The sequence below is a fragment of the Agelaius tricolor genome, unplaced genomic scaffold (assembly GCF_023055355.1).
Source record: "Agelaius tricolor isolate 1412-34295 unplaced genomic scaffold, bAgeTri1.0.p SCAF_28, whole genome shotgun sequence".
Lineage (NCBI taxonomy): Eukaryota > Metazoa > Chordata > Aves > Passeriformes > Icteridae > Agelaius > Agelaius tricolor.
Window position 1 is genome coordinate 3504805 of NW_027269288.1, and position 26412 is coordinate 3531216.

Here is a 26412-nt window from a genome sequence, read left to right on the forward strand (position 1 = left end):
GAGCAGTGTTTTAACAAATACCCACGGGATTGTTGGTGTGGGGATGCCATTGGGAGGAGGGAGGTTGAAAAATGCCCTGGGTGAAGACTGCTTGTCCCCAAAAATATGCCAGCACTAAGAAGTTTCTCCAATTCATTCACCACAATGCCAACAAACCCCACGGCTTCGGTACAAGCAGCCCCAGGAACAAGCCATTAACTAATGTTTCTAATTGCTTTACATCCCTGTGGCTCATTCTTTGATCAGAGCTTTCACTCTGTTTCCTCATCAGCTGTGATTTCTAACCTGCTGTTTGTACCCTTCTCACAGGGCTGGGAACAATTTAGGCCATTTCTATATGAATTTTTTAACTCCCAGTTAAAGGTAGCACACTGAGACAGCAGCTGAAAAGAATAAATTCAATGGAGCTGTTTCCTCCCTTTCTGTGTGACTCCCCTCCTCACAGCTCTTTGCAGCAGCGCGTTGGAGACTGTCAGGGACCATTGGCATCACTGCCTGGGCACGGCAGAGTGGGGAGGAGGTGAGCTCTGAGGGCAGGTGCTGCTCTGGGGAGCAGGGCCAGGGGTTTCAGCTGGGATTTTTGTCCTCACTGATCACTGACAAGGGGAGAAGAGGATCAGCAAGAGGTTCCAACAGAGCTTTTTTTCCCACTCACCTTTGTCTCCAGAGAAACCAGGGAAGAAAAAGGTCAGGAGTTGGTCCAACTACAGAGCTTGGCAGTGGCTCAGGCTAAATCACGCTGGCTTTGAACAAAGATCTGCCTCTGCAGCAATCCGTGGTGACTGCATTCCCTCCTCTCTACCTTTCCAGGAGGAGAAGCTGGGGTGAGGAGAATGGACACAGAAGGCAGGCCTGGAATCTAGTTTCATTTTATTTTAGCAAACCGCATGTTCTTCACTTATCAACATCTCTACATTAGCAATTGTATAGCTCTCCAACTTCTCTTTAAAAAAGGGTAAACAAGAGGTGAGAAACTCAGGCTGTTCATCTCTTAAAAACATTTGAAAGTTGGATTCAAGAAGACTTTGATATATTTTGGTTTTAAGGTAACAGATGTGGCGTGGAAACACTAATTCAAATCACCCGCCTACCCGAGAGCTGCCCCTTTTGGAGCCCCTCTGGCACCAGACCCTCAGGAGACGCCCAGGATCCGACTGAGCAGCCAGCCCTGGGGCTGTGGCTGAGGAGAGCAGCACCTCGGGGCTCAGTGCAAGTGCTGTCTGTACACAGCTCCCTCATGGGAGCACCAAGGACCTCGGCATGCAGGGATCTAGGCAGGACTCCTCTGCCACGGCACCTTCTCAGTAAAGAATCAATTCCCCTGATCATCCCGTTCCTGCTGTCTAAAGGTATAAAGATCTTCTCTGAAGAATTGTTTTAAAAGCCAACCCTCCCCCCCCGAAACCCACGTGGAATACCATAAATGTACAGATTAGAGACGTCCTAGAAAAGTCCTAAAATTATTGCAGAAAGTAAAGATGACTCGTTCCAGGGGAGGGGCAGGCACGAGGCACAGCATCGAGATCTAACGAATGCTCGGGTTGGTTTGATTTAGTTTTCAGCTTTTCCCCCCATCATTCAAGAAAAAAAAAATTAAAAAATTAAAAAAAAAAAATTAAAGAAGTGTTTAAGCATCAGAACTAAAATACAAATGCACGTTGACTTATAAAACAAGATTGTGGATTTGACCATGGGATTCCCTGACATTGGAAACATTTTACTTTTTTGCCCGGAGAGATTTCCTCATGGTGGATTTGCCCTTGGCAGAGGGTTTCACTTCCTTCCTCCCACTGGCTGCTGGTTTCTTGGAGGAGCTGCCACTGGAGGCTTTCTTGATGGCTGGGGCTGCTGGTTTGGCTTTCTTAGCAGGGGTTTTCACCTTGGGAGGGGGCTTTGCTTTGCCCCGGCGGGCGGTTGGGGTTTTCCTTGGCTTGGGTTTGGATTCTCTTCGCTTCATCGGAGGGGCCCTGCTCCGGGATTTGGGGGGTGGTCTCTTCTGCATCCTGTCAGGAAGAGACAGCACAGGAGCTCAGTGGAGGCACAAACGGTACCCAGAGCAGAGCTGCTGTCAGCAATTTGCATAAATGAAGCACATCTTGGCATCCCTGTCCTTTGCCAGCACATTCCATGAGCTAAATCCCAAAGAGCAAGAGCTCCTCTGGTAGCTCTACACTGAGCACCTCCCATCCCCACAGAGCTGCCAGCTGCCAACCCCTTTGTTAGGCAAATAAACATATAAATAATGACAGTGAATCAGTTAGCTGTCAGAACAATTAAGAGCCTTAAACACTATCTCTCCTCTCTAAATGGGATTTTATTACTTAACAAACACTCATATTAAGTCCAAATTCTGAGTGAGGCAGGTCCCATATCTGGCTAAAGAGCTGCAAATAATTAGTGTAGGGAAGAATTCTTTTAAGGCAACAATAAATACAAAAAGTTCCATGTGAAACATCACATTTCTAAAGCAGGAGACTAAAGGCAACATAAAGAATAAACACAGGAGAAAAGAGGAAGGCTTCAAATTATGGAACGGGGGAGGTCAGTGCCTCTGGAATAAGGAATGACTAGAAACTTCTGCCAATACCTGTGAGCAACAGCCCTGTGGAGAGGTGGCCACAGCAAGAGACACACCTGAGCACTCTACAGCTGTGACCAACACTTGTTTCATCCAAAGGAGCCCACTCATCTCTCATGCTGCCATACCTCTTCTTTGGTGGTGGCTCTTCCTCCTCAGACTCTTCCTCTTCAGATTCTTCTTCCTCCTCAGATTCCTCCTCTTCTTCCTCATCAGATTCCTCAGAATCCTCATCCTGCTGCTTCTCTGGATAGAGCACATCTGGGCTACAAGAGGGGTCTGGTCAGAGTCTGATTTGCTTTTAAGGTACAACTCCAGGGTAGGCAACCCCTGGGTGACCCTGGCTCTCCTCTAAGGTTACAGCTTTAGCCCAGTCCAGAAATACCTCCAGGAATTCTGTGATTGCTGCTGTCCCAAACCAAGGTTATTTAGTCTCTGCAATGGCAGAAACATGACAGCCTGGGAATGTACCAGCCCTAAGCTGTCTCTTCTCCATTTCCCCTTTTTTCCTATCCCTCATTGCTCCTTCCCTGCAAACCCAGGGAAGGATCCCCTTTGGCAGGATCAGACTCCAGCAGCTGAGCATGGCTGAAGCTGTGGGGGCTCACATGTGCAATAAAGGGAGCTGGGAGCAGCACTTCAATGACTGTGCTGCCATTTGGCTCTTCCTGGGACACCAAGGCCTCATCCCAGGGCTCCACATCCTCCTTCTTCCCTCCTCTCCTCTCTTAAGGAAGGAACAGCTGGGTCCTGCTCCTTAGGAGCATCCTGGCATGGAGAACCCACCCCACTCCTCCCTGCTCAGGTGAATTGGTTTTAGCACAGAACACTTAAATAGCCCAGCCTGCAACAAAAGCAGCACAACAGACAGACTACGTGAGAACATGGAGCCCTACTACTGCTCTTAAAAGCTTCCCTTGCTAATGAAGTCAGCTTCCTGTTCACCCAAGTAATGCCATTATCCAGAGCAAGGGTGACAATGTGGCAGTTCACCAGTGAGCAAACCCTCCATAACCCCCCTGTAAATAGGAGGTTGGCTCATGAACACCAGCTCTGACACCTGAGCTCTGCAAAACTCCTGAACATCATTTTACAGACAAGCTCTTTACCTGGGATAATAAGGGAAGCAAAGCTGAAAGGTTCCACTGAAGCCCTTCCCAGAAATTTGCTCCATCCAGCCATTCTTCTCACATTTCTGCAGGGTTCTCTTCAGTAGATGCACTGTGAAAAAGAAATCAGAGAAAGGTTGTGTTACTATCTTTAGCCTCTTGTCTGATCTTACTGTTCTCTACTGTGCCCTCTGAAATCAGAGCTGGAGTCAGGATGGGAAATCCTCTCAGTCAATTTGAGCAAGATACAAGATATTGTTCCTGAGCACCTGGTGAGAGTGGCCTTAAACTCCCCAAAGGAAGAAGTTGAGAACATTGCACGTTTCTGATGTCCTGATCATGGGATGCTCCTTCATGAGTCATTCAAGTCATTCAATGTAACTACTTCTGTCCAAATTTAACCCAGGTCTCAGAATGTCATCTAAAGTGTGTTTTAAAAACAGCCTTTTACCCTGGTTTTGATCTCCTCATGTTCTAAATGTTGTATGTGCTGCATCTTTACCCACACTGTGGTTTGCTTTTTGTTTTGCTCTTTAAAGGGTAACACATTTGCTCTAGAAATACAACAAATGAACTTCTTATTCCAGTCTTCTATTCCAGACTTTGATTCCAGCCATCCCATTGTGTACTGTGTAAGAACTGAAACTCAAACTGTGCAAGTACAGGGGATCTTTGTCTCTGGCAAAGGGCTTGGGTTGTTTACTCAGTTCAGAACCATTTTCAGCTTGAATTAGAGGGGCCATTTACATATTGAGCTTCCAGGAAAAAACAAGGTTCACTCTCTAGCACGTTCCAAAGTTTTTATAACACAAGGCTGGTTTCACTCTGGGTGTCAAAGGTCAATAACAGCACATAAGGGATTTGCCTCCAGTCAAGTCCCAGCTCTGCAGTGAGCCATAAACTGGAGGGGAGAGCAGAGCTCTGCTCTGCAGTGTGCGCCCGCCTGCTTTTCACATCTCACCAGATCTTCCTCCGGTTCTCTCAGAACAAAGCAGAGATCATCAAAATTCCTTTTATGTAACGGAAGGAGAAAGAAAACAACAGATTGCAAGCTGAGATTTCCTTCTCGGCCTTGCAGGAGTGACAAGCACTGCAGGCTGCTCAACACAGGCCCTAAGGACCAGGGACATTTCCAATGGTCCTGAAAATAAACCATGCAAGGGCTTAGGAAGCCTGGAACCTCTTTTCCCTGCCCTGAGATTATGAAGTCTCACTCAGCATCAATTTCTAATTGGCAGAAGGCCTCAGGGCAGCTTCTTCAGCCCTGGAACCTGTGCTGTGTAACAGCAGCAGTCAGTAACCCTGCACCAAACAGCTGTGCTGATGCTGTGCTCCAGGTAAAGACTGTGGGATCAGAAATCTCTCTGCTCCTAAGGAACAGCACCAGCTCAGTGACACCACAGGAACAAACTGACCTATGTCCAGGTTTGAGCAGAGACCATTGGGACCTCAGCCTGTCTCTATGGACCCCCAGCATCAACCAACTGCATGGGGGCTCAGCCCAAACAACCCAAATAAGCCACCAGAACATCTGCTTGAAAGCCTCTGCTCAGGCCAAAGTCAAACCAGACATTAGTGTCACTCCTGGGAACAAAGACATGCCAAATCTCCCTTCCAAATAAAATACAATTGGTTTTTCTCCTTATTTGCTTGACCTTTTAAAAATCAGATGCAAAGTAGGGCCTCAAACAAATCAGTAAGAGAGGTGCTCGTGAATTTTTTAAAAAAGTTAAACTACACAAGTTCTCTCAATAAAAAGCAATTAGGAACTGCATTGATGCCAAGCTGCTGTCCCTTTCAAAGCAGAGAGATATGAAATCAACTTGGTGATTTAAGAACAATAAAGTACTTAAATACTGTTCCCCCTTCCTGGCTATAGACAAGAGAATTGTGCATTCTGTCTCAGGAACTGCCTTGAAAGCGACTGATGGGAGCTAAAACCCCAGAGCATCTCTGCAGCACAAAGGGCTGAGCAGCTGCAGCTCCCAGAGCAGTTTAAAGCTCTGCAAGCTCAACAGAGCAGTTTAAAGGTGCTGCACAGGCACATCTGCAGCTGCAGGACTCTTTCAGCATGCAGAATAGAAGTGATCCAGGGATCAGTACTTTACCCTGCAAGTTGGAGTTGGTCCCTGGGTAATTTTCCAGGATATACTTCTTCAGCGCTGTGGTGGAGCAGGTCTTCGGTTCGTTCATGGCCGCAATAGCAGACAGGATGGCATCTTCCATCAGAGTCCCACCCAGCAGGGGCTTCTCCCCTGATTTCTTCAGCTATTTTCCAAGGAGGAAGAGAAAAGCATCAAGACAAAATTCTCCCAAACCAGGTCAGGACAAGCTCCTCTGCACCAGGTGGGTCGGCGCTCCTGCATTAGCACAGATACGTTTAATATTAAAACACTGCACAGGGAACGCTGCTCTCCCAGCTGTAGGTGGGAGGACAGGCACAGTTAGTCACTGGCCTGGGGGGCTTTATCAGCAACACCTCACCCCAGCCCCCAAATACACTGCAAGGATGTGGCAGTCTAAGGGCCTATTGCTCAGGGGAGGAAAGAAAGCAAAATAAATCACTTCTTCCTCCATCCCACGGACCAAATGTACCCAAGAGAGTTCTGTGGCACACACATGAGTAAAAGATGTTGCAAGCATCTGGGGTACCTGCTGCACTTCCAGTGAGGGAAGGAAAGGAAAGCTTACCCCACCAGCTCCCTACTGTGCTGGTGAGTCAGAGCTGAGCAGTGCATGCAGCACACTCAGCAAGGGAACAGGGAGACACAGAGGAGAACAAGAGTCCTACTGGACAAGTGCTGAGCATGCCAGACTGCTGAAGGAAGGGCAGCCCAGGGAAACCAGGGGACAGGGCGTAGTGACTGACATCCGAGGCTTGTGCTCAACAAGGATGAACCCAGTCTCTGACCTGGAATGTCCCAGATGCTCCCTTCCCTGTGATCTGCTCTAACTGGCCCTTCTCTACAGCTCTCTGCAGGGCGTTCTTCAGCAGCTGGGGTCTGAAACACAGGAGGAGAAAGCTTTACTGACACACACTGACAGCTCCAAAAACAAACAGAGAAACAGCACTTGCAGATGTGAGCAGAGCAGCATTTAGAGTGTTTGCCTACATGCAGACACTTGAAATGGAGACCTGTCAGCAAGGCTCATTGCCTGGGCAGAAGGTGGCACCACGCTGGGAGCTGAGCGGTAGCACGGGCTCGGTGTCCTGGCAAGAACCCACTCACCTTGAGCAGCACATTTGGATGTGGTGGGCACTCAGCTCACAGGCAAACAAGGGCTGACAAAACCCTGATACAGATGACACACAGGGTTTTCCTAGTTTTGCTTGTCAAGCCTCAACTCGCTCTGTACAGGTCAGCTCAGAGATTGCTGCACGTCTGTGCTGGCTAAAGCATCCAGATCAAGGGGCACAGGACCCCAGGAGAACCCTCCACATTCAGGCAGTTAAAGGGATGTGGGTGTGGTTAAGGGGTACAGAGCAGAGCTGCTGGTGGTGTCAGGGACACAAGAAAAGGCACAGCTTTTCCTCAAGCTTTCTCACAGGCCCTGCAACTCAGAGCAGCAGCTGGCTTAAATACCAGATTGAATCATTGCAAAGGGAGATAGAACCAGAGGAGGGCCCAGTTTCCCCAGCCCTCTGCTTGCTAAAGCAACTCCAGCACTTACCTTATATCTACTTTGAGTTTGGGGTAGTACTGGGACACGTATTTCTTGATCAGGCTGTAAGAAGCTTCCTTGGGCTCACAGAGGCGGGTGAAGGCCAGTGGCAGGACATCCTCCAGCTTCACCTGCTGCTCTGTGCTCAGGGCTGAAGTGCTTTTCTGGAACACACACACACTTGCATGCATCAGCAGGGCCCAAAACTCTGGGTGTCCGAACCAGCAATGCACATGTGGGGATAAGTACTCCTGACCTGGAAACTCAGGAGCTGTAAGGCAGCTCTTTAACAACTTAAAACAATTTGGAGCTTAAGAGATATACAGAAAATCTGTCTGAATTTTCATAGGAGTTTTAGAAAAGCTTTACAAATAAAACTTGCTAAGTACCGAACGTCTGTACTTTGAATTATTTCCTTCCTCTTGCTATAGATGTTTTCCTCTGCCACACTTCAGTGAGACAGAAGAAAAATCATAGAATCACAGAATTATTCAGTCTGGAAAAGCCTTCCAAGATCATCAAGTTCAAACATTAACCCAGCACTGACATATTCACCACCAGACCATGTCCTCAAGTGCCACATCTACAGGTTTTTTGAAGACTTCCAGGCATGGTGACTCCCTGGATCCCCTGTGCCAATGCTTTACAACCCTTTCTGTGAAGATGATGACACATGCTGACACAAAACTTAAAACATAGCAAAGACAGAACCTGCTTACACAAATCAAGTCTTCCCCTTCCCCAAAATGAACAGCTAAACAGGAGTCCTTTTTTTTTTTTTTTAAATAACACAATAAAATCCTGATTGAAGCCAAGCCAATGTTCCATTCTGAGTTTTTCTCCACCTCTTTTGTTACTATGAGAGGGGATGATCAGGGAAAAATAGACTGTTCTTTATACAGAAAATGTGCTGAAGTTCAGTGATTTGATGCTGAACAGCAGCTCTGCAAACAGTGCAATGGGAGAGGGAGCTGCTCCCCTGCCAGCCAAATTCATCCAAAACATTTATTTTGCTGCAACACAGAGAAAGTAACTAGAAACAAAGACACCCATGTGCTGCTGAGAGAGGTGGTGTGTCAGCAGGTATTGGCTGCCTTGCTCACACTTGTGGAGCCAGTGGGTGAACTGCAATTCATTTCCTTCAGGGCCCTCTACCAAGTTCAGTTTCAGGGCTTTTGGTCTCCCCAGGAGGCAGGAGATGACCACCAAGGTGTTCCATGTCTAATCCCAAGGGATTGGCAATTCCAGCTAAACATTTTGTAACTGCAGCATTAGGAATGTGTTTCACATCCTCAACACAGCATGGAGTGGAGATCAGAAGTGCTGGAACCACAACTAACTGTGAAGCTCAACAAACCATCCCCTTCCCCAAAACCACTAAGCATCAGCAGCTTCCTTCCAGAAGCCTGAGGATATTTTCTTCTTCCTCCCTCTGTCCTCACAGCTGATGGGAAAACATTCCCCTCAGTCCTAAAGACTGGAGTCTCCCCTTTACCCACACAACAGATAAACACACACAGCAGTAGCATAAAACTTTCTTCCAATACCTGAGAGGCATTTCTCTCTGCCCAGTAAAGACAGAAGAGTTTCATGGTTATTCAGTTTTCTGTCTCTGAACCAAAGCCTAGGGGGTCAATGTAAACATTTTAAAACTGAGATTTTGATCATTTGACTTGGGTTTCATTCCTCACAGTAGCTTTCTGATACCAGTGGGATGGGTGTCTTAATTGCTGTACTTGGGGAGAAAAAGCCCAGGAAGGAGAAGAACATTGGGTTGAGAACACGGGGTAAGGTACATGTGTTTCAGTGCAGTACATTTCAGAGTATTGTTTCAAATGATCCATCTTACCTTTCTGTCTCTGGATTTTGGAACAGTTTTTCCTGCATTAGACACCACCACAAAGCTGCCAGAAGCTCCCTTTCCTTTCACCTGGTTCAAGAGAAAGTCAACTGCAGTCTTTAACAGAGTAACTCAGATTATTAACAACCTGAGAGGAACTCATCATGATGCAGATTTTGAATGCACTGTCACCCTGCAGTGGGTTTTCATGGCAGAGGCCTGACTTGAACCCACTGAAACTTCAGTAAGATAGAAACTGCAGCCAGACACTGGGACATTGCTGTGCTGAGCAGGATATCCTGACATAAAACACAGGCAAAAATGACAGTGCTAAACCCCACACTGCTGCAGAAGTGGCACTGCTAGGCTCATGTGCTGCTGCAATGCTGTGTGACACAACACCCAGAAAGAGCAGGAATTGCACAAAACCCAACGGTGCCAGGCATGCACCTGACACAACAGGGCTGAAATCAGAGCAGTGACAGAGGTTGAAGAACCTCCACAAGGGAGAACACACTCATTCCACAGACCTTCTAAAGGAGTTAAGGAATTCCTATGCAGTTCCCACAATCATGGAATAGTTTTGGCTGGAGGGGATCTTAAAGATCACCCAGCTCTACCCCTGCCATGGGCAGGGACACTTCCACAATCCCAGGCTGCTCTGAGCCTGTCCAACCTGGCCTTGGACACTGCCAGGGATCCAGGGGCAGCCCCAGCTGCTCTGGGCACCCTGTGCCAGGGCCTGCCCACCCTCACAGGGAAGGATCATTTTCCAACACCTCATCTAACTCTGTCCTCTGAAGCCATTCCCCCTTGTCCTGGCACTCCAGGGCCTTGGAAATAGTCCCTCTTCAGCAATGCCATCTCCAGTGCTGCTCCACAAAGCAGCTCTTACCTGCCTAATGATTCCTCTCTCCAGCTCCCTTTTCAGTGCTTGCTTCAGGAGGTATCCCCTCCTCTCCAGCTCCAGGGAAGGGTATTTGTGGATGATGTATTTCCGTATTGCCACCACCGAGGCACCGCTCTTCTGAAAGCAGGCCTGGAACAGACACAAAACATGAGAAACCACCCACACTGGAATTATCCTGAGGGGGGTGAAGGAACAGAGATTGCACTGATGCACACAGGCCACCACAGGATGCCAGGGCTGGCCTTTTCCCCACTGTGAATCAAGTATAAAACATGATTAACAAAATACTGAACTTTTCTGAGTAGCTGAAGAGCAACACAAACAACACAAAAGCAGCACAGCAAGCACATATCTACTACTCCCCTGCTCTGAAGCTCTCACACAGAATGGCTTAAAATACAAAATAGTCACTTTTTGGCAATGCTGCACAACTGATTTACTAACACTTTATTAATGCCAGACTGAGTAATCATTAAATTGGAACAACCTGCCAATTTTTTTTTTTAAGGAGATGGAGGATTAACATCAGTAAACAAGCAAAACCTAAGATATTTTGAAGATAGATGGAAAGGCCATCTTGCAATTAAGGCTGGTGGAGTCCAGGCCTCCTCTGAAGGGAGTGACCAAGCCTTGAGGGGAGAGCAGCAGCACAGCTACAACAGCAGAGATCTCCTCTTCCAGTCAGGAGGGATTGAATAAACCAAGACCAAGTAAACCAAGAGTCTGGAATGCAGGTTTACAGTATCTCTGTCTGTACTGAGTTAGAGTAAGTTCATGCTAAAAGAAAACACATGTATCAAATAGATGGATGAATCCAGGTAAATGAAGTTAAATGTGGCTAAGAGGCACAGCAAACAAAATTATGACAGCAATCAACCAGGTTATGCCATCTTAGCTGTTCCTCATAATGTGATTAGGGAGGGAAACAAATTCTAAAGAAATCAGCTACAGGGCCCCTCACCATCCTCATGGACTCACATGTCAGGCTTCCAGGACAAGCACACCCATCTTACACACTCAGCTTCCTGCTAACACACAGCAGGGAGCTGAAATCGTGTGGTTTAGAAGACAAATGGAATAAAAAGTCCATTAGTGTCCTGCCCACCTTGATGGCCTCAGTTAGAATGGCATCCATCTTGGGCCGGGAGGTGGCTGCCATCTGGGTCTGCTTCTGTGCCCGAGCCAGCTGGCTGGCAGAGAGCGTGGCCCACGCAGGGATGGTCTTCTTCACCTTCTTCTCCTTCTCCTTGGCCTGATCCTTCTCCCTTAGGGAAAATGCACAGCAATAGTAAGACAAAAGGAACTAAGACAAGAACAACAACAACAACAAAAAGCCCAGAAAATCTGACATTATTTAATGTAACTTAAGGGCTACTTTGATGTTTCTATTAGTAAAAAGAGAAACCTTGTGTTGGTATTCAGCTTCACATGTTTGAGAACAGCAGCTCCATGTGATCAGGAGCTTCTTCCTTAGAAGCATCTTAAGGAGAGGCACCCTAAGGCACTCATTTTCCTTCTCTCTCCCACTGTCTTTTCTCTCTATGGGGCCTGACTTCCTTCAGAATCCTACCCAAATCCCCAAATTCAGCACGAGGTAAGCCTTACTCCTTTTTGGTTTCTTCTGAGGGCTTTGTTTCCTCCTTCCCTTCATTCTCAGGTTCCTTTGGCTGTTCTGCTTCACTGGATGCAGCAGGCAGGGTTTCAGTCTCTTGCTCCTCTCCAACAGAGGCAGATTCCTCAGAGGTGACTTCTGCATCTAGAAAATGTGAAAAAGCATCAAGTTACCATCCAAACCCAGCTTTTATTCTTTAGGGAGGTAGAGGGAACAAAAGCCAAACTTAAGAACACACCCCCCTAATTATTTCCCACCAATTTATTTTCACTAACTTAAAAGTGTTATTTAAAAGCAATTTAAAAAGTGAAGAGAAGTACTGAAACGAACTTGAACAAAGATGCAATCAGCCCTCAAATGCCAGAATAACTGCAAACAACATCATGCAACATTTTCACAATTAACCACTTCCAACAGTGTTCTCCTCTTAACTCCCCAAGCTGCTGTTGCAGACAGGCCTGGGATTCTAAGAAGCAGCTTTGCTTATGACCCAGTTGTTTCCAAACACAAAAGCACCTGAAGGATAATTACAATTCCATCACATTTTCCCAGACTTGGCAAAGCTTTGGGTGGCACGTGCATTGGCAGGAGCACTTGTATATCACAAGGATCAAATCCAGGAAATAAAAAATCCATGAAAGTACATTTAGCTGAGAACAGGCCTTAGACTGGGCTGCCTACTACATAAAATGCATATAAACTTAAATTCCACACTCTTTGGATAAATAACTGCCCACCAACGCTGCTCTGAGCAGCTTAAGCATTTCTGATCCATTCCTGTGCAGTTTTCCCACGAAGGCCTTTAAAATGCACAGTGAATTAAGAGTCAGTTTTGTAGGTAGATTTTTTACTTGTGTCACCAAAAAGGACAAAGTCAGTGAAACCAACTGACTGTAGGAGTGAAATGACACATTCTGGGACACTGAGGCCAAGCTGCTAAGAGCACTCATGTTAATGTCAGGCTAGATTGCAGGACACGTTGTGGTGAAACATTTTTGCTCAGAAAAAATAGAGAAAAAAACATGGAATACTCTGTTTTTCTATTCATTAACTGCACCTTTTGATCTCAAACCATCTTTCTGATGCTACTGAAATTTCATAATTTCTTTACCCTCAAGGATGTGCAAACTTAAAAGGGACAATATTTAGCCATATTTTCACGTCTGGAGTGACACAGGGTATAAAAGACAAAACAAGTGGGTTCAGACTGAAAACAATGTCTGCAAAACACCAATCCTGGCAAAGCCTGTGACAGGGAGCCGAACATTAATAATATTTCCATCCTGGCTGTAGGGTTTCCAGGGGTTTCAGAGCCAGCCTGTGTTTGGATACCCAGGAGCCCCCTGTGGGAGGGAGCAGGGCTGTACCTGCTTTGACCTCTTCCCCTTCGGCAGGTTTGCTTTTGGGAGGAGTTTCTCGGGAAGAAGCGTTCACCGAGCGGCGGATCGGCATCGTGTCGTCTTCCACTTTCTACAAAAAGCACGTGAAAATCAGCACAGATGCTGCAAAGAACTGGAAAGTTTTGAAATGGGATTAAAGTAAATCAAAGCAGCATAAGTAGAAATATTCTGGTTTGGATTTTTTAGGATGTTAAAAGACAGTAGGCCTCAAATCGGCTTCTTCAAAGCATACTAGGAGAGGATAGGTCCACATTTTATGGTTATAAAAGAAATCATTTCAATTCCAAATTAAATGAGATGAGCATTTGAGCATTTTGACAGGCACATCATCTCAGGGAAAGCAGGGAAGGGGAAGCAGAGTTTGTTAGACTCCCAGTTTCCTAGAAGCAGGGCAGAAAGAGCACTGAGTAACCTTGAGCAGGACTGGAAGCCAAGGACTGATCCAAGGGCAAGCTTGGAGAAAGGGCCAGCCCCTACCTCACTTAACTTGTCCGTGTGGATCAGCTGAGCTCCCGTTAGGAGTGGAAGCGCCTTATGATGCACGGCGCATTCAGCTTCAGACAGATCAGTCGACATTTAAATTAATTTCTAGACCCAAGTGCAGGTAACTGTGGAGCCCCAGGTTTTAACCCCAAGGACTTTTTCCTAATGGTTTTCACAGTGCAGTGAGGAGTCAACCTAAAGTACAGAAAAGATGTGGTGTGAAAATTAACAAAACAAAACCATCTACGTCCACGTATCTATTAAATTAAAGATTAAAAAGAAAAGGATCAATGACTTACAGCTCATGACTAACACAACTGACAAGCAACACTTGCATTCAACAGAGGTGCTAAAACATGGATGCAAACTGGTGAGCTATGTATGGGTGGAACAGAAATGGGGAAGGTGCAAGCCAGACCTGCTCCATTAGAAGATGGCTGAAAGAGAAAAAGGCTCTTTAAATTAAGGGCAAGCATTGATGAGCTGCAGCCATTGCACCGTGCCCTGGGTGAGGGAATTGGTCACTCAGTGACTCTGGGTAAAAGCAGGAGCTGGCACTTGGAGCTAAAGCATTACAGCATTACATCTGTCAGGCAGGAGATACAAGCACTGGGAACACAAGCCATGCCCTCTCAAACTAAACCTCATGCATTTAAAGAAATGAAGGAATCTTTGGACAAAAAAAAAGACAATCAGAAGAGCAGTCTCCATGCCTTCTACCAGAAAACATAAGCTTGCCAAAGCTCTGCTCCAAACCCATGCACTGTTGTGGATAACAAATGGGTTAAGTTTAATTTAACCCTCATCAAGTCTCAGCCCCTACCACTACCTTGGTTTTACAGCCTTTCTTACCTGCTGCCCCTCTGCCTGCACTGGCCTCTGCTAAGGAGAGGGGCTCCACTAACTCCATCACAAAACCAGGATTCATTGGCTCATTCACTTCCTCTCAGCATCCCCCTTCAAAACCTCAGAGGCAAAACCTCAGCTCCAGCAAACCAGGGCTGGACCTGGCCCAGGTGGATCCAAAGATCAACTCAGCCTGCCTTGCTCCCCTCCTGACACACAGACAGACAGACAGACAGCCCAATGCCCAGGTTTCACCTCCTCTGGGGGTCTCCTTTTGCTCAGGCACTTACCAGAAACTTTCTCTTTCAATAGGTATTTCTCCAGCCTGGGTGTTTTCCTCTTGAACAGACCCAGCACCAGCCCCAGCCCTATTTTCAAGCTGATTTTTAGCACTGCTCTCCCCGTTGCACAGCTCTGTTGTATCTCACCAACATTTTCTTTATTATTATTAATATTTCTGTCATTACTCAGCAGTGGGGATCCCTGATCAGTCAGAAGCACTTCTGACAGGAACTGAACAGCCACTCTGAAAACCCACAGGGATCTGGTCCTGCCTCAGCACCAGGGAAAGCAAAGCCCAAGGGTTTTGGATGTTTTCTTCTGAGACAAAACAGAAAGATCAAAACACAGCACATGCCAACAAAACAAAAAAATTAGATGCATGAAGCTTTCTTGTGAAAGGTCAGGATGTGAAAATATACTAATTGCCAACTAGAATATACAGGATACAGCACTTAAAAATTTTGGCCTGTTTTAAGGAACCTTTCTTCCTCAAGTGTGGAGAGTGAAAGGAGAAAGAAATGAAAATTTTCACCAGGCTTCAGCTCAATATCCAGTGTTTCTTCTAGCAAGCAGAGTCTAAAGCCCTTTAAGGAAATGGCAGAATTTTGAAGTGAGTCTTAAAATAACCAACTAGAGATTCCCCCTCAGGGAAATCAGTGGGGGGCTCCAAAAGATGCATTAAAAAACACACACAAACCACACTGTGGCTGACATAGTCCTGGAGTTTAATTCTTTTTAAGCTGTGTGACTTGCATGACACATGCATGAAAACACGTACACAAGTACTCCCAGCTTTGAGTTAAAATTCCCCAAGTCCTGAAAACCCTTTTGTTTAGATGAGTGTGTAAAGCACTGGAGACTTTTTGCTCTCAAGAGTACAACTTAGCACAATCCCTCACTTCTGTGCCTACAATACACACAAACAAACTGTGATCCAGCAGAAATTCAGGCTTGTTGATTGTGTCTGGATCCCAGGCATGGATCATCTCATGGGAATCCAAGGGGCAGGAGGACAATCCCCTCAAGGCACTGAGCTCCAGGGCAAGCTCAGAAACCCCACCTGGTGAGAGCATCCTTGCAGGGACCCTGCCTGCTCAGCACATTGCTTTCCACAGGGGCATCAGAAGTGATTTTCTGCACTGAGTGTGAAGTAATGACCACAAACAGGCCTGAATTCAGGTCAGCAAAAAGATACAGCAAAAAAAAAAAAAAAAAAAAAAAAAAAGGAGAAAGTTTTGCAATGACAACGTAGAAAAGCTCATTCCCCTCTCCAAATCAACCAGATCTGTGGAAAGGGGAAATCAAGTCACCCAAACCTGGATACACTATTTCAAAAGACAGCTTTAAATGGGAACTACAGCTACAATCACAACCATCACTCCATAAAAAAGTGAAATGCAAAACCATGTTTTGCATTTACACAAACACCAAACAAATATTGTGCCTTGAAAGGGGTAGAGGCCACCAGCTGAGGATGCAGTTTTCAAGGTGGTTGTTGGGTGATTTCAATGAATGTTTAAATCTGATCAAATGTCAGAAAAATATAATCCAATCAGCATTGAAAACACCTCCAGGATACCAACCTTCACCAAAGTACAGAAAGTCACTCCTCACAGACTTACACCTCTTTTTCTGCAGGAAAATTGCAGATCCACAGGCTCCCAGACTATCATGAACTGGTTATTCCCAAGCAGGCAATCCAGCAAAGAGCTGATAGCAACAGCCCCCCCAGACTCCTGCATTTCTAGATGAGCAGAAAGTGTCCATGGCCCAGCTCAGGGAGTAGCTGCTAATGGCAATTTCCTCCTGAACTACCACACCATTAGGAATAAATAAAGGGAGGCTTCAGGTGAGACACATATTTGATAATATTTCCAAAGTGTGGAGTCCCTTCATTAATGTAAGAGATACAAGAATTAAAAAAAAAAAAACCAAAAAAAACAAAAAACAAAAAACCAAAAACAACAACAACAAAAAAAAACCAACAAAAAAAACCAAAAAACCCCAACCAAACAAAAAAAACCCAAACAAAACAAACAAACAAACAAAAACCCCCAAAAAACAACAACAACAACAACAAAAAAAAAAAACAAAAAAAAACTGTCTGAGTTTTTGAATTTCTGCTGGCTGCAAGATTTTTCAACTTATCTCAGCCTTCTATTTCCTTTGAGAGAAAATGCTCCAGGATAAATTAGGTTTTGAATGTGGCAATCCAAGTGTCAGGCTGGCAGAAACTCCAGCTGACAGGACTCAGGGTAGGGTGAGCAGGCTGCAAACAAATCTGCAATGGAAAAATGAGGAAGTGTGTCCAATCCTGGGCCAGTGAGGTGTCCCCTTACTGTCACACGACACCTACAGGTGATTGATGTGCTTAGATGTGACTGGGTACAAAGCACACGACACTGGCCTAGAAATGAGGTCAAAAAGGGCTAAAAAAAGGTTTGATGCACTTGCAGGTTAGGAGGCAGGGTGTCAAGGGGTACAAATCCAACAGCCTGACAAGGGATGCAAGCAAGAACAGCTGTTGGTTATCCAAAAGCCTTAGAAAGCAAAGTAAAACTGGGTTTAAAAACCAGCCTAGAGATTATTGACAATTATTTACTTGCTCTGTAATACACAAGAGTATTTAAATGACTTGGAAACTGCAGAAAAAAGCACGGGAAACGTTAATACTTCTGCAAATCCAAACATGCCAAAATGCATCACCTCCTAAACTGCAAGCTGCACAACTCCTTTAAGGCTTTGTGCCCCTGAAATCCTCCAAGCTGTTCCCTAAAATCCCAGCCCAGGTGCAGCAGGTACCTTGTCAAAGCCTCAGAATGTAATGGTCCCAGAATATCTCAGATACAAATGTGTGTGTCAGGAGTTCCCAGCTGGGGCTGGGGCTGCCTGAGCACTGAGGGGTTCCCCTGCTCTGCCTTTGGCTTTTCCAGCTCCTGGAGCTGCCTGTGCTCTTGGCTAAGGCAGCCCAGGAGTACTCAGTCATTTAAACCAGATTAATAAAATATGTTATTGAACAAAGAATACAAAGTTACTTCCAACTTCTGATCCTTATTTGTCAACCCACTTGGAAAATCCTTGCATGTGCTGAGCACAGCTGCCATTCCCATCACTCCAGCAAGTTTTGTCCTGGTCCTTAGGGCCACCATTCCCCAGGAGGGGTCCCAGCTCCCTGGAATTTCCCCCTGATTCAGCTCCAAGCTCTACATTTGCAGCTCTCCTGCAGTGGAGGCTCCCAGGGCTGTCCAGGCTACCTGAGCCCTCACAGAGCAGCTTGTTTCAATTAGGCAGGAGCAGGGTCCAGCACACACCCCCAGAGCTCCCCACTTGCCAGGCAGCAATTCCTCAGTGGGATGGAGGAATTGTGTTACAGGGGCCATTTCCACCCCTCCTTCCCTGCATGGGTACAACAAACCCCATGCACATCAGGGTTCAGGGCAGCACAGCAAAAATCCTTCACACTCCTGGCATCCAACCACAGGAATTCCTGCACTCAGAGACCCAAAGCAGGGGTTTTGAAGCCTAAAGATGTATTTCCATTTGAAAATATTTTTGGTCAGCATTAAATTTGAGCCTCTGACTCCAAATGCCACGAATGCAACCCAACTTACACCTTGCCTGTCCTGAGTTTTACAGAGCACAGCAAAAATGAAATCCTGTCCTTCTGTGCACACAGATGCTCCTTTCACTGAAGACAAAAAAAAAATCACAAAAAAACCCCCAAAAAACAAACAAACAAACAAAAAACCCAAAAAACCCAAACCAAAACAAAAAAAGCCCTTGGTACCTTAGTAGAGTGAGACTGATGCTCCCAGCCAGGGCTGAGCTCAGCACTTGTCTCTGTTAGGGTCCAACACCAGCAATCCCAAACCAGCTCCACCCCCACATGTGCTAATTAAAACAGAAGTAACCACCCATGGCTCACCTCCCCTGTTCTCCAGCTCAACAGAAAACCAGGTTTGTGATTCTCTCCCCAGCAATCTCTGACCTGCACTGAAGGCAGTGTGAACTGATCGTTGCTGTTGCTTGGATTATTTTCCATTCCTACACCCAGGGGTTTTTCCTCATGTCCCCAAACAGCCACAGTCAGCAAGCAGGTTAAATTACACCATCATCCTACCTAAAACTGACAGAAACTTCAGCCAAGGGATTCATATGAAGCAGAATTTCTGCCTGCACAGCTGTGTGAAAATAATCCATCCCCACCCTGATGCTCAGGATCATGATGGTGACAAGCTCTGAGGGACAGTTACAAGTTTGGAACAGTTTTTGGCTAGAATGATCCAAATTCTCCACACTCTGTCTATGCCACATGGCCACTGAGGGATGAAATCACCCCCATTAGCTTACACAGGGTTCAGCTTTAAGTTTAAAACAAGCTCAGGTCACAAAGTTAAAACAACTCCAACATGAAAATCCCCTGCTGAAAGTTTTCATAGCCTTGGATAAAATATTTTAATTCAGGATCCAACTTCATGAATTTTGACAAACTGCTGACACCTGAATGAAAATTTAGGCTGCAAGTGTTACATACCAGGGTTGGAACCCTTTATAGGCCATCTCCTCCTTGTCTGGATAGATTAAATTTAAAACAACAGTGTAAACCCTCCTCCCAACTACTACTTATTCAGCTATCATTTATTATTCTACAGACAAAACTATACATGATAAAAGCCATTATTTCATTGCAGTCTGTAAGAAATCTACCCACACTTCCCATTATAGTCCATCAATGTAACACTTCTATTCCCTCTCACAGAAGTTTAAATCCTCTGAGGATCCCAGGTCACTTGTAACAAAACACTGCCAAGAGAAGAGATTTACATGACACTTTCTGCTGAAAGGGAAAAAATGCAGGAAAATATATTCTGAAGAAAAAAAACAATTCAAGGAGCTTCTCCCTGAACAACGTGCATGATGAATTGAGAAGTTCATTAATTAGCAAGCTCACACAGGTAAATGAGAGCAAACTCCAAAAGCCACCTTTTTTCGAGGTATTTCTTGCCCCTAACAGGAATTATGTGGGTTATGGGGTTTTTTTGGTGGTTGTTTGGGTTTTTTTTGTTTGTTTTTTTTTTTCTCTACTCATTCCTGATTTCCAAGGATCTCCCACTCTATCCAACAATTTTCTGAGGTGTCACCTGAGGAAGTTCTGCACTCTCCTGCCCAGTCCATCAAACACCTCCTCTCCTGAGCTGCTCTCACGGAGAGGGGACTCTGTTTACAAACACAAGCGCTTCCGAACCTTTCCCGCCTCAATGGGAGCTGCCTGCCAAAGGCTGCCGGCCAACTCTTTCTTGAAGATGCTAAAAATACTATTTATGGTCAAAGCAAACAAAAGTCACGTGCTGGGAAATCAGAGTGCAACACAGAACAGTTAGTGAAGAATGGGGAAGTGACACACTTGCTACCCCAGAAATAATTCAGCAGGGCTCCTAAAAAGTGAGAAATAGCCGAGTATGTGAGACAGACCACATCTATAAACAAACTATCCAAGGGATCAGTCCCTGCTACGCTGTATAAAGGAGCGAACACACCCACAATCTCACATAATCCAACTTTTCATCTGCACACAGTTCCCCAGTGATTTGCAGACACTGGTTATTGGGAAAACAGTTAAAATACACGTGGTAAGGATTTGTTCTGAGCAGTGTGGAGCTGTGCTCAGGTGGAGCAGGTAAGGTGATGGGGTTATCGTGACCTGGCAAGAGCCACCGCAGAAGCTGTTCTAGGCTGTTTTACCCAAAACCACCCCACAGCTTAGAGCGGCAAGAAGAATAAAGATACAGGAACGGGAGCCTGCCTGAACAGCCCCGCTCCAGAGTGGAATTTAACAGCCTCCTCTATAGAGAACCTGTGCACCACGGGGAGGAGGGTGATTAACATTCCTCAGGCAGGCAGCGAGCACCTGGGCGCAGGGAGCCTCACACGTAGGTCTGTATCCATCGCTATCAGCGCCGGGGGCTCTGATTAGGAACCTCTTTTAGGAAGCGGAGCCAGACTGAGGTTCCCCTCGAGCTGTGGCACTGGTCGGGCGCTGAGGAAGCGAGTTAGGGCAGGCAAAGCCCCACACAACCGCACAGCCGAGCGGCCGAAGGCGGGAAGGCCGCGGCGGGAGCCAAGGCGCTCCCTAAGTCTATAAATAGCGATTATTTATTGTGTCGCGGCCCTGCCAGCCCCTTCCGCCGCTGACCTTCCCCGGGGCTCGCCCTGTGTCGGCGGGACGGCAGAGCCGTGCTTGAGGCGGGTTTGAGCCCCGCAGCTCCTTTGTGAGGGCCCGCGGGCCCGCACCCCGCCAGGCCCCGCCGGGCCCGCGGACACCCGAGGCCCGGGGCCGCCTCCTCGGGCCTGTGCCACACGGGCCGAGCCCACCGCGACATCGAGCCGTGCCCGCGCAGCGTGTCGCGACTCCCCGTCACGACACCCCCGCTCCCCCAGGCCTGTCAGGCCAGGGAGGGCGGGGGGGACGCGCTGAGGGCAGTTCCGGGGCCCCTTCGGCGGCGCCGCCAGGCCGCTCCCGCGGCTCGCGCGCAGCACCCGCGGCCTCCCGGGCGCGGCCCCGTGTCCCGCCCGGCGGGGCGCCGGGGGCGGGCGGGGCCGGGACTCACCGGGCCCGGCGGACACAAAGCGGCGGCGCCTCCAATGGCGGCGGCGGCGGCGGGACCGGGGGGGGGGGGGGGCGGCCGAGGGGCGGGGCCGAGCGGGGGAGGCGGGCCCGCGGCGCGCGAAGGGGGGCGTGGCCGGGTGGCGCCGCCGGCCAATGGGAAGCCGCGGGCATTTTTCGAATGCCGCCCCCTTCCCCCCCCCCCTTCCAGCCCCACCGCCTCCACGTCGCGCGAGAGAGCGCGCGTGCGCGGGGCGGGGCTGCGCGCGCTTCCCGCCACTGAGGCGCTGAGGCGATTCCCGCCGGGCGGGGTCGCTGAGGGGCCAGAGGGGCTCCGGGCCCCCCTCAGCCCCGCCGGGCCCCCCTCAGCCCCGCTGGATCCACAGCACAGCCCCCCCAGGCTGCGACCACGCCGCCGCCTCCCCAGCCCTGCCAGAACCGTGTGGACGTGTTCCTGTGTCACCTGCTCCAGGTCACCCTGCCTAGGCAGGGGTTTGAAGTGGATCTTCTCCAGAGGCCCCTTCCAACCCCAGCTATTCTGTGTGTACCCGTGAATTCCCGTTCCGGAGCACTCCAGCCTGTATCTCACCTCCAGCCTCTTGCTGCGTGCTCTTCTCACCCTCTGCGGTTTCCCCAGTGCCGCCTTCCCTTTGCCTCAGCCTCGTCACTCCCATCCCTCATTAACTGTGTAATTATTACCTGCCGCAATTACACCAGGTCTGGCTGCAAGCTGGGAATTTTCTGTCCCAACACGCTCACAAGTTCTCCCATGTGGGAAGGATCCCTTTCCTGATGATGCTTTGCTGTTTCAGGCAGTTTTTACCTGTGCCTCTGCTGCTCAGGGTGAGGATTATCGTGGCGAGGCAGAGCTGAGGTGTGACCCACATTTGTATCTCCACTGCCACAGTAATCTCAGCTGTGCAGATACACTGAGAGGTAAAAACCAAGCTTCTCTTGTGTACCTCTTGCTGCACTTTTGCTCCAAGCTTACTTTATTTAGCTAGACCTATGGATGTTCTTTCTCCCCCCCTTCCTTCAAAACCCACTGCTTTACCTAACCTTGAGTTTAAGGTAGAATTCCTCAATTCCCTACCTATTCTTATTTTCTGCCATAAGCATGCCTAGAATCACAGAATCATTAAAATGGGAAAAAACATTAAGATCATTGAGTCCAACCTTTCCCATGGCACTGCAAAAGCCACCTCTAAACCACGTTCTCAAGTGCCACATCCACACATTTTGAACAGCTCCTAATACACCACAGCAATTTCGTCTGCTGTCTCTTGTCCGAGCAGTTTTCTCATGTTTGTTTTCTGCACATAATCTTTACCCATCTCCTGCCAGCCTCTCTCCCCATCTGTGTTTTTACAATTTGAAGACCATATGGGCACTTACCCATTTATTTGGGCACTTTTATCCCTGCTGTGATGGGAAACCCCTCTGTGAGCACATTTAGAAGCATTTACACCATTCAAAGCACTGCAGAGGTGTCGCATTTCTGCAGTAATGCCCGTTCCTTGTCCAAGCTTCTCCCAACTCTCTCCCCTGTAGTAGGTGACTACTCCAAGTTTACTACCCCTGAGAATGTCACCTCCTAAAGGCTTGTGAGCAAAGCCTGGCCCCGTTCAGTCTCCTGCACTCCAGAGGATCCCTGTGATGTGGAGCTGAGCAGCCCTGGGAGTGCTGCAGACAGATGGCTCCACTTTGCTGAACATTCCTGTCTTGCCTGTGAGTGTGAAACAAACCCTGTGCAACTGCAGAAAAATGTGTTCTTTGGCTTTCTCCCCCTGTGGTGCCTCTCTGGCAGGAGGGGAAGGTAGAGCAGAGGGGAAGGGGGGGGAATGTGCTCCTTTACTACTGAGTTTTAAGACACCGAGAAGGAAAAGATGAAATCAGACCAGCAGCTCTCCCTTTGCCCACTGCAAGGATGTGCCCCAGCACCGGTGTTGGCTGAGCCACAGAGCTACAAGTGGAGGAGAAAAGCTGTTGTTGTCTCCTTCTCTGGTATTTACCTCAAAATCCATCCCAGAGGGGAAGAGCAGACCCTTCACAGAAGATTCCTTGGATCACCACCCACTGCTCTGTCTCCTCTGGTCGACTTTCTGGGCAGGTTTGTGTCATTTCTGTCCCTCTTCCTGTTCCCACAGGAATGAAGCTGTGGGAAGCTCAGAGCCAGCACAGGAGGAAGGAACAGGGAAATCCATAGCCAGGGAATCAGACTGCAGCAGGGAGCTGCTGCCAGAGTTATTTGTGATGGTGTCAAGCACTATCACTGTCAGAAATACTTCTAATAAGTATTAAACACTTTTACTAAGTACTAAGCACTGTTAATAAGCACTAAGCCTTCTCATTACCTTTCCTGCCTGCAGGTGCCATGGACTAGTAAGATTCCAACTGGTTTTTCCATGAAAATAATTCCATTGGATTCCAACTTGCTGTCCCTTCGAGCTCCCCTGAGCCTCCCCACAGCTCTGGCCTTGGGCTGTGCTGCTTGCAGATCCCCCAGACACGTGGCTTTTGTCCCCAAGGAGTCACTGCACAATTTGCACTCCAGGCTTTTACTCTTTCCAGCCAGTGTCCAGAGCAATGCCACAGTCTTGTTCTTCTCCTACAAACACAGAACCTGCTGTGTTTCTGGTTTAGATACAGCTTTGAATTAGGTTTTAAATCTGCCCATGGCAACTCCGTTCCAGGGGTTATTGTGTTGATTTTCTTACCCTACACCAACTCACGTTTTCCCCACTTTGCCACATGTTTTATTTAAAGTGAACGCTTTTGAATTTAATAAGCACCCTTCTGTGATGTTAACAGCAATCTGCCACATTATTACATTTTTTATTACCTCTGTCAGACTGTGCACCTGCTGAAATCATCTTCTGCCCATAATTCTCCATCCTGCTGTGCCTCTGTTGCCAAATGCTGTTTCCACATTGACCTGCAGCTCCAAACCTCAGCTCTGAATACACTCAGGCCTTGCCTCTGGTGTTGTGACCCCAAGTTTTTGTCGATTTTCTGCTTTTCCACTTTTACCTCAAGCTTTTACATTTTAGAAAGCCTTTAATCCCCTTCTGACCCGGTGTCCGCCTGGCTCAGGGGGAATTTCTGCCTTTTTTCCAGCCCAGCCCATTTCTAGTCACCACCAGACTGGGAAGCTCTTCCCTGTCACTCTGCTCTTTCATCCCTAAAACTCCATGTTCTGCTGCTGCTTCTTCAGCTTCTTGTGCTTTGAAAAACCAGTCTAATATCATATATACACCTAATCCAGTATTCCCTGAGAAGGTCCTTACCTTCAGATCTCATTATCCCTGAATTTCTGTCCAAGGAGGCTGTTTTGGTTCTGTGCCCACCCATGAGGGGATGGTCACTGCTCTCTTCAGCTTGACCCTGCACAGGGAGTGATGCCAAGCACAGCAATCCCAGACCATCACTGAACCAAACATTTAATTCATGTGGGTCTCTCACTTGTTGAGCCACACACAAACCTCCAGAGGCTTTCTGCCCACAGTAAAATAAGCATTACACAAGGAGCTGTCAGGTGGTGGTGTTGCCTTCCTGCAGACACACACATAATCCTTGTCTTTATGCCTGAGCTGCTTTTTTAGTTCTCACTTTGCTTATTAAGGGATTTTTTCCCTTTTACATGTCTTGTAGAAATAGGGATTTTTAGTCCTCTAAACAACAATTTTCCACTTTGTTGCTGATTCACTTCACCAAAGACATCTCTAATGATCACCAGAACAGCTCACAATTCTCTTCCAATTCATCTTTACTTTTTTTCAGCTGCAGTCTTACTGTCACCCTTGCAGCTCCTTTGATTCTATGCAAAAACCACTACTTTTCTGCTTTCAACCCCCAAATGCATATTCTCTGCCTCTTCATGGCTTTCAAGATATCACTTTTGATTTCTTTATTCCTTATCAGCTTCCTAATAATTAGTTCTCCATACTTCCCCCAGTGTCACTCTACACCATCTCCCAGCTGAGCTCCCCAGCTGCCCCACTCACACCCTTAAGGTTCTACTTCCTTATCTTTTCAAACATTTCCCCCTTTCCAAGGGGTATCCCATTCCTCTATGCATTTCCAAACCAAACTACTCACTTTTTACATCAAATCTAGCAAGTGAATAAAAATACACTCAAATATACCAGAGTTGGTTTCATTCTGGAGCAAGTGTAGAATAGAAACACCACTGGAGCCAACAGGAATGTGGAGCAGGAAAATGTTATGGACTGAGCAGCCTCCACAGGCTGCTGCTTTTCTAGAAACATCCTAATTTGAAATAGATCCCAAGTGCTAATGAGGTGGGTGCTGTCATCACTGGAGGGCCAGGGGCTGGAAATTGTGATTCTTTTTCTGCACCACTTTTGGCATTACAGTAATTTTATCCAAAGCAGGCACATGAAGTGACACCTCCACCAAGCAAGGAGCAGCTGAAGACCAACTCAACACTGCACACAGGGACAGCTCTCCCAAAGCCACATTTCCCCACAGGTAAGAGATCTGGCAGTGGGAATTTCCTTCCCTCTGAACCAAAGAGTGTTTTGGATGAAAACCAGTGAGCTGCAGGCAGGAGCTGCTCCCCTCACCTGGCAGGCAGTAACTTGCTGCCAGACCTCCTGGCTGCAATGGTTTTGCAGCCACAAAAGCTCATTTTTGGCTGCCTCACATGCACTCAGCCCCCCACCATAAGCAGCCTGGCTGGACTCTGGCTCTGTGGTGTGAGAGCAGTGCCATGCCTGTGAGCCTTGCTGGGAAGACAACTGAACAGGAATTGAAAGCTTTTTTGGTGCTGGCTCTTGCTGGAAGAGCTCTAGAGCTGGCTCACTTGTTGCTCTGTGGAAAATCTTGGCAATTGGCTTTTCTTTGAGATGTCTCAGCTGCAGCTCAGGCTCCTGCTCAGAACATCCACCTTGTGATGCTGCAGGAGGCCTGGAGAATCCAGGTGATGCATTTCCTTGGAGAACAGATAAAACACTCAAATCCTGTTTTGCAGAGAGGAGTCAAATTTTCTGTTTCTGATCCTGGTGTGTGAGAACACCCTGGGTGGGACAGAGCTGTGAGCTGAGTCCATGTCATGGATTCATG

At 47.4% G+C, this 26412-nt stretch overlaps 1 protein-coding gene across 3 annotated transcripts; it reads right to left on the bottom strand.

The window, feature by feature from the left end:
* Positions 1-853: 853 nt before the first annotated feature.
* On the bottom strand, positions 854-21401 carry HP1BP3 (heterochromatin protein 1 binding protein 3). 3 transcript variants are annotated; one of them, XM_071449140.1, is made up of 13 exons: positions 21332-21401; positions 13590-13790; positions 13080-13182; positions 11706-11856; positions 11206-11365; positions 10086-10229; positions 9200-9280; positions 7360-7514; positions 6599-6689; positions 5796-5955; positions 3688-3799; positions 2707-2844; positions 854-2003 (listed from the first exon to the last, which is right to left on the bottom strand). In XM_071449140.1, the coding sequence occupies exons 2-13, from the start codon at positions 13686-13688 to the stop codon at positions 1718-1720; spliced, it is 1680 nt and encodes a 559-aa protein (XP_071305241.1). In that variant the 5' UTR covers positions 13689-13790; positions 21332-21401; the 3' UTR covers positions 854-1717. The 3 variants fall into 3 exon arrangements, with proteins under 3 accessions (XP_071305241.1, XP_071305243.1, XP_071305242.1); XM_071449142.1 differs by lacking the exon at positions 13590-13790 and having other exon boundaries at positions 21332-21379; XM_071449141.1 differs by lacking the exons at positions 854-2003; positions 2707-2844; positions 3688-3799 and having other exon boundaries at positions 5911-6047.
* Between the last annotated feature and the right edge of the window lie 5011 nt (positions 21402-26412).

What these genes read in the sequence shown, in the direction of transcription:
- HP1BP3 (XM_071449140.1), bottom strand. Translation starts at nt 13,688, where the DNA reads ATGTCGACTGATCTGTCTGAAGCTGAATGCGCCGTGCATCATAAGGCG. An exon ending in AGGGGAAGAGGTCAAAGCAG is followed by an intron (nt 11,857 to 13,079) that starts GTACAGCCCTGC and finishes CACATTTTCTAG; the next exon opens with ATGCAGAAGTCACCTCTGAG. An exon ending in GAGCCACCACCAAAGAAGAG is followed by an intron (nt 2,004 to 2,706) that starts GTATGGCAGCAT and finishes TCTTCCTGACAG; the next exon opens with GATGCAGAAGAGACCACCCC.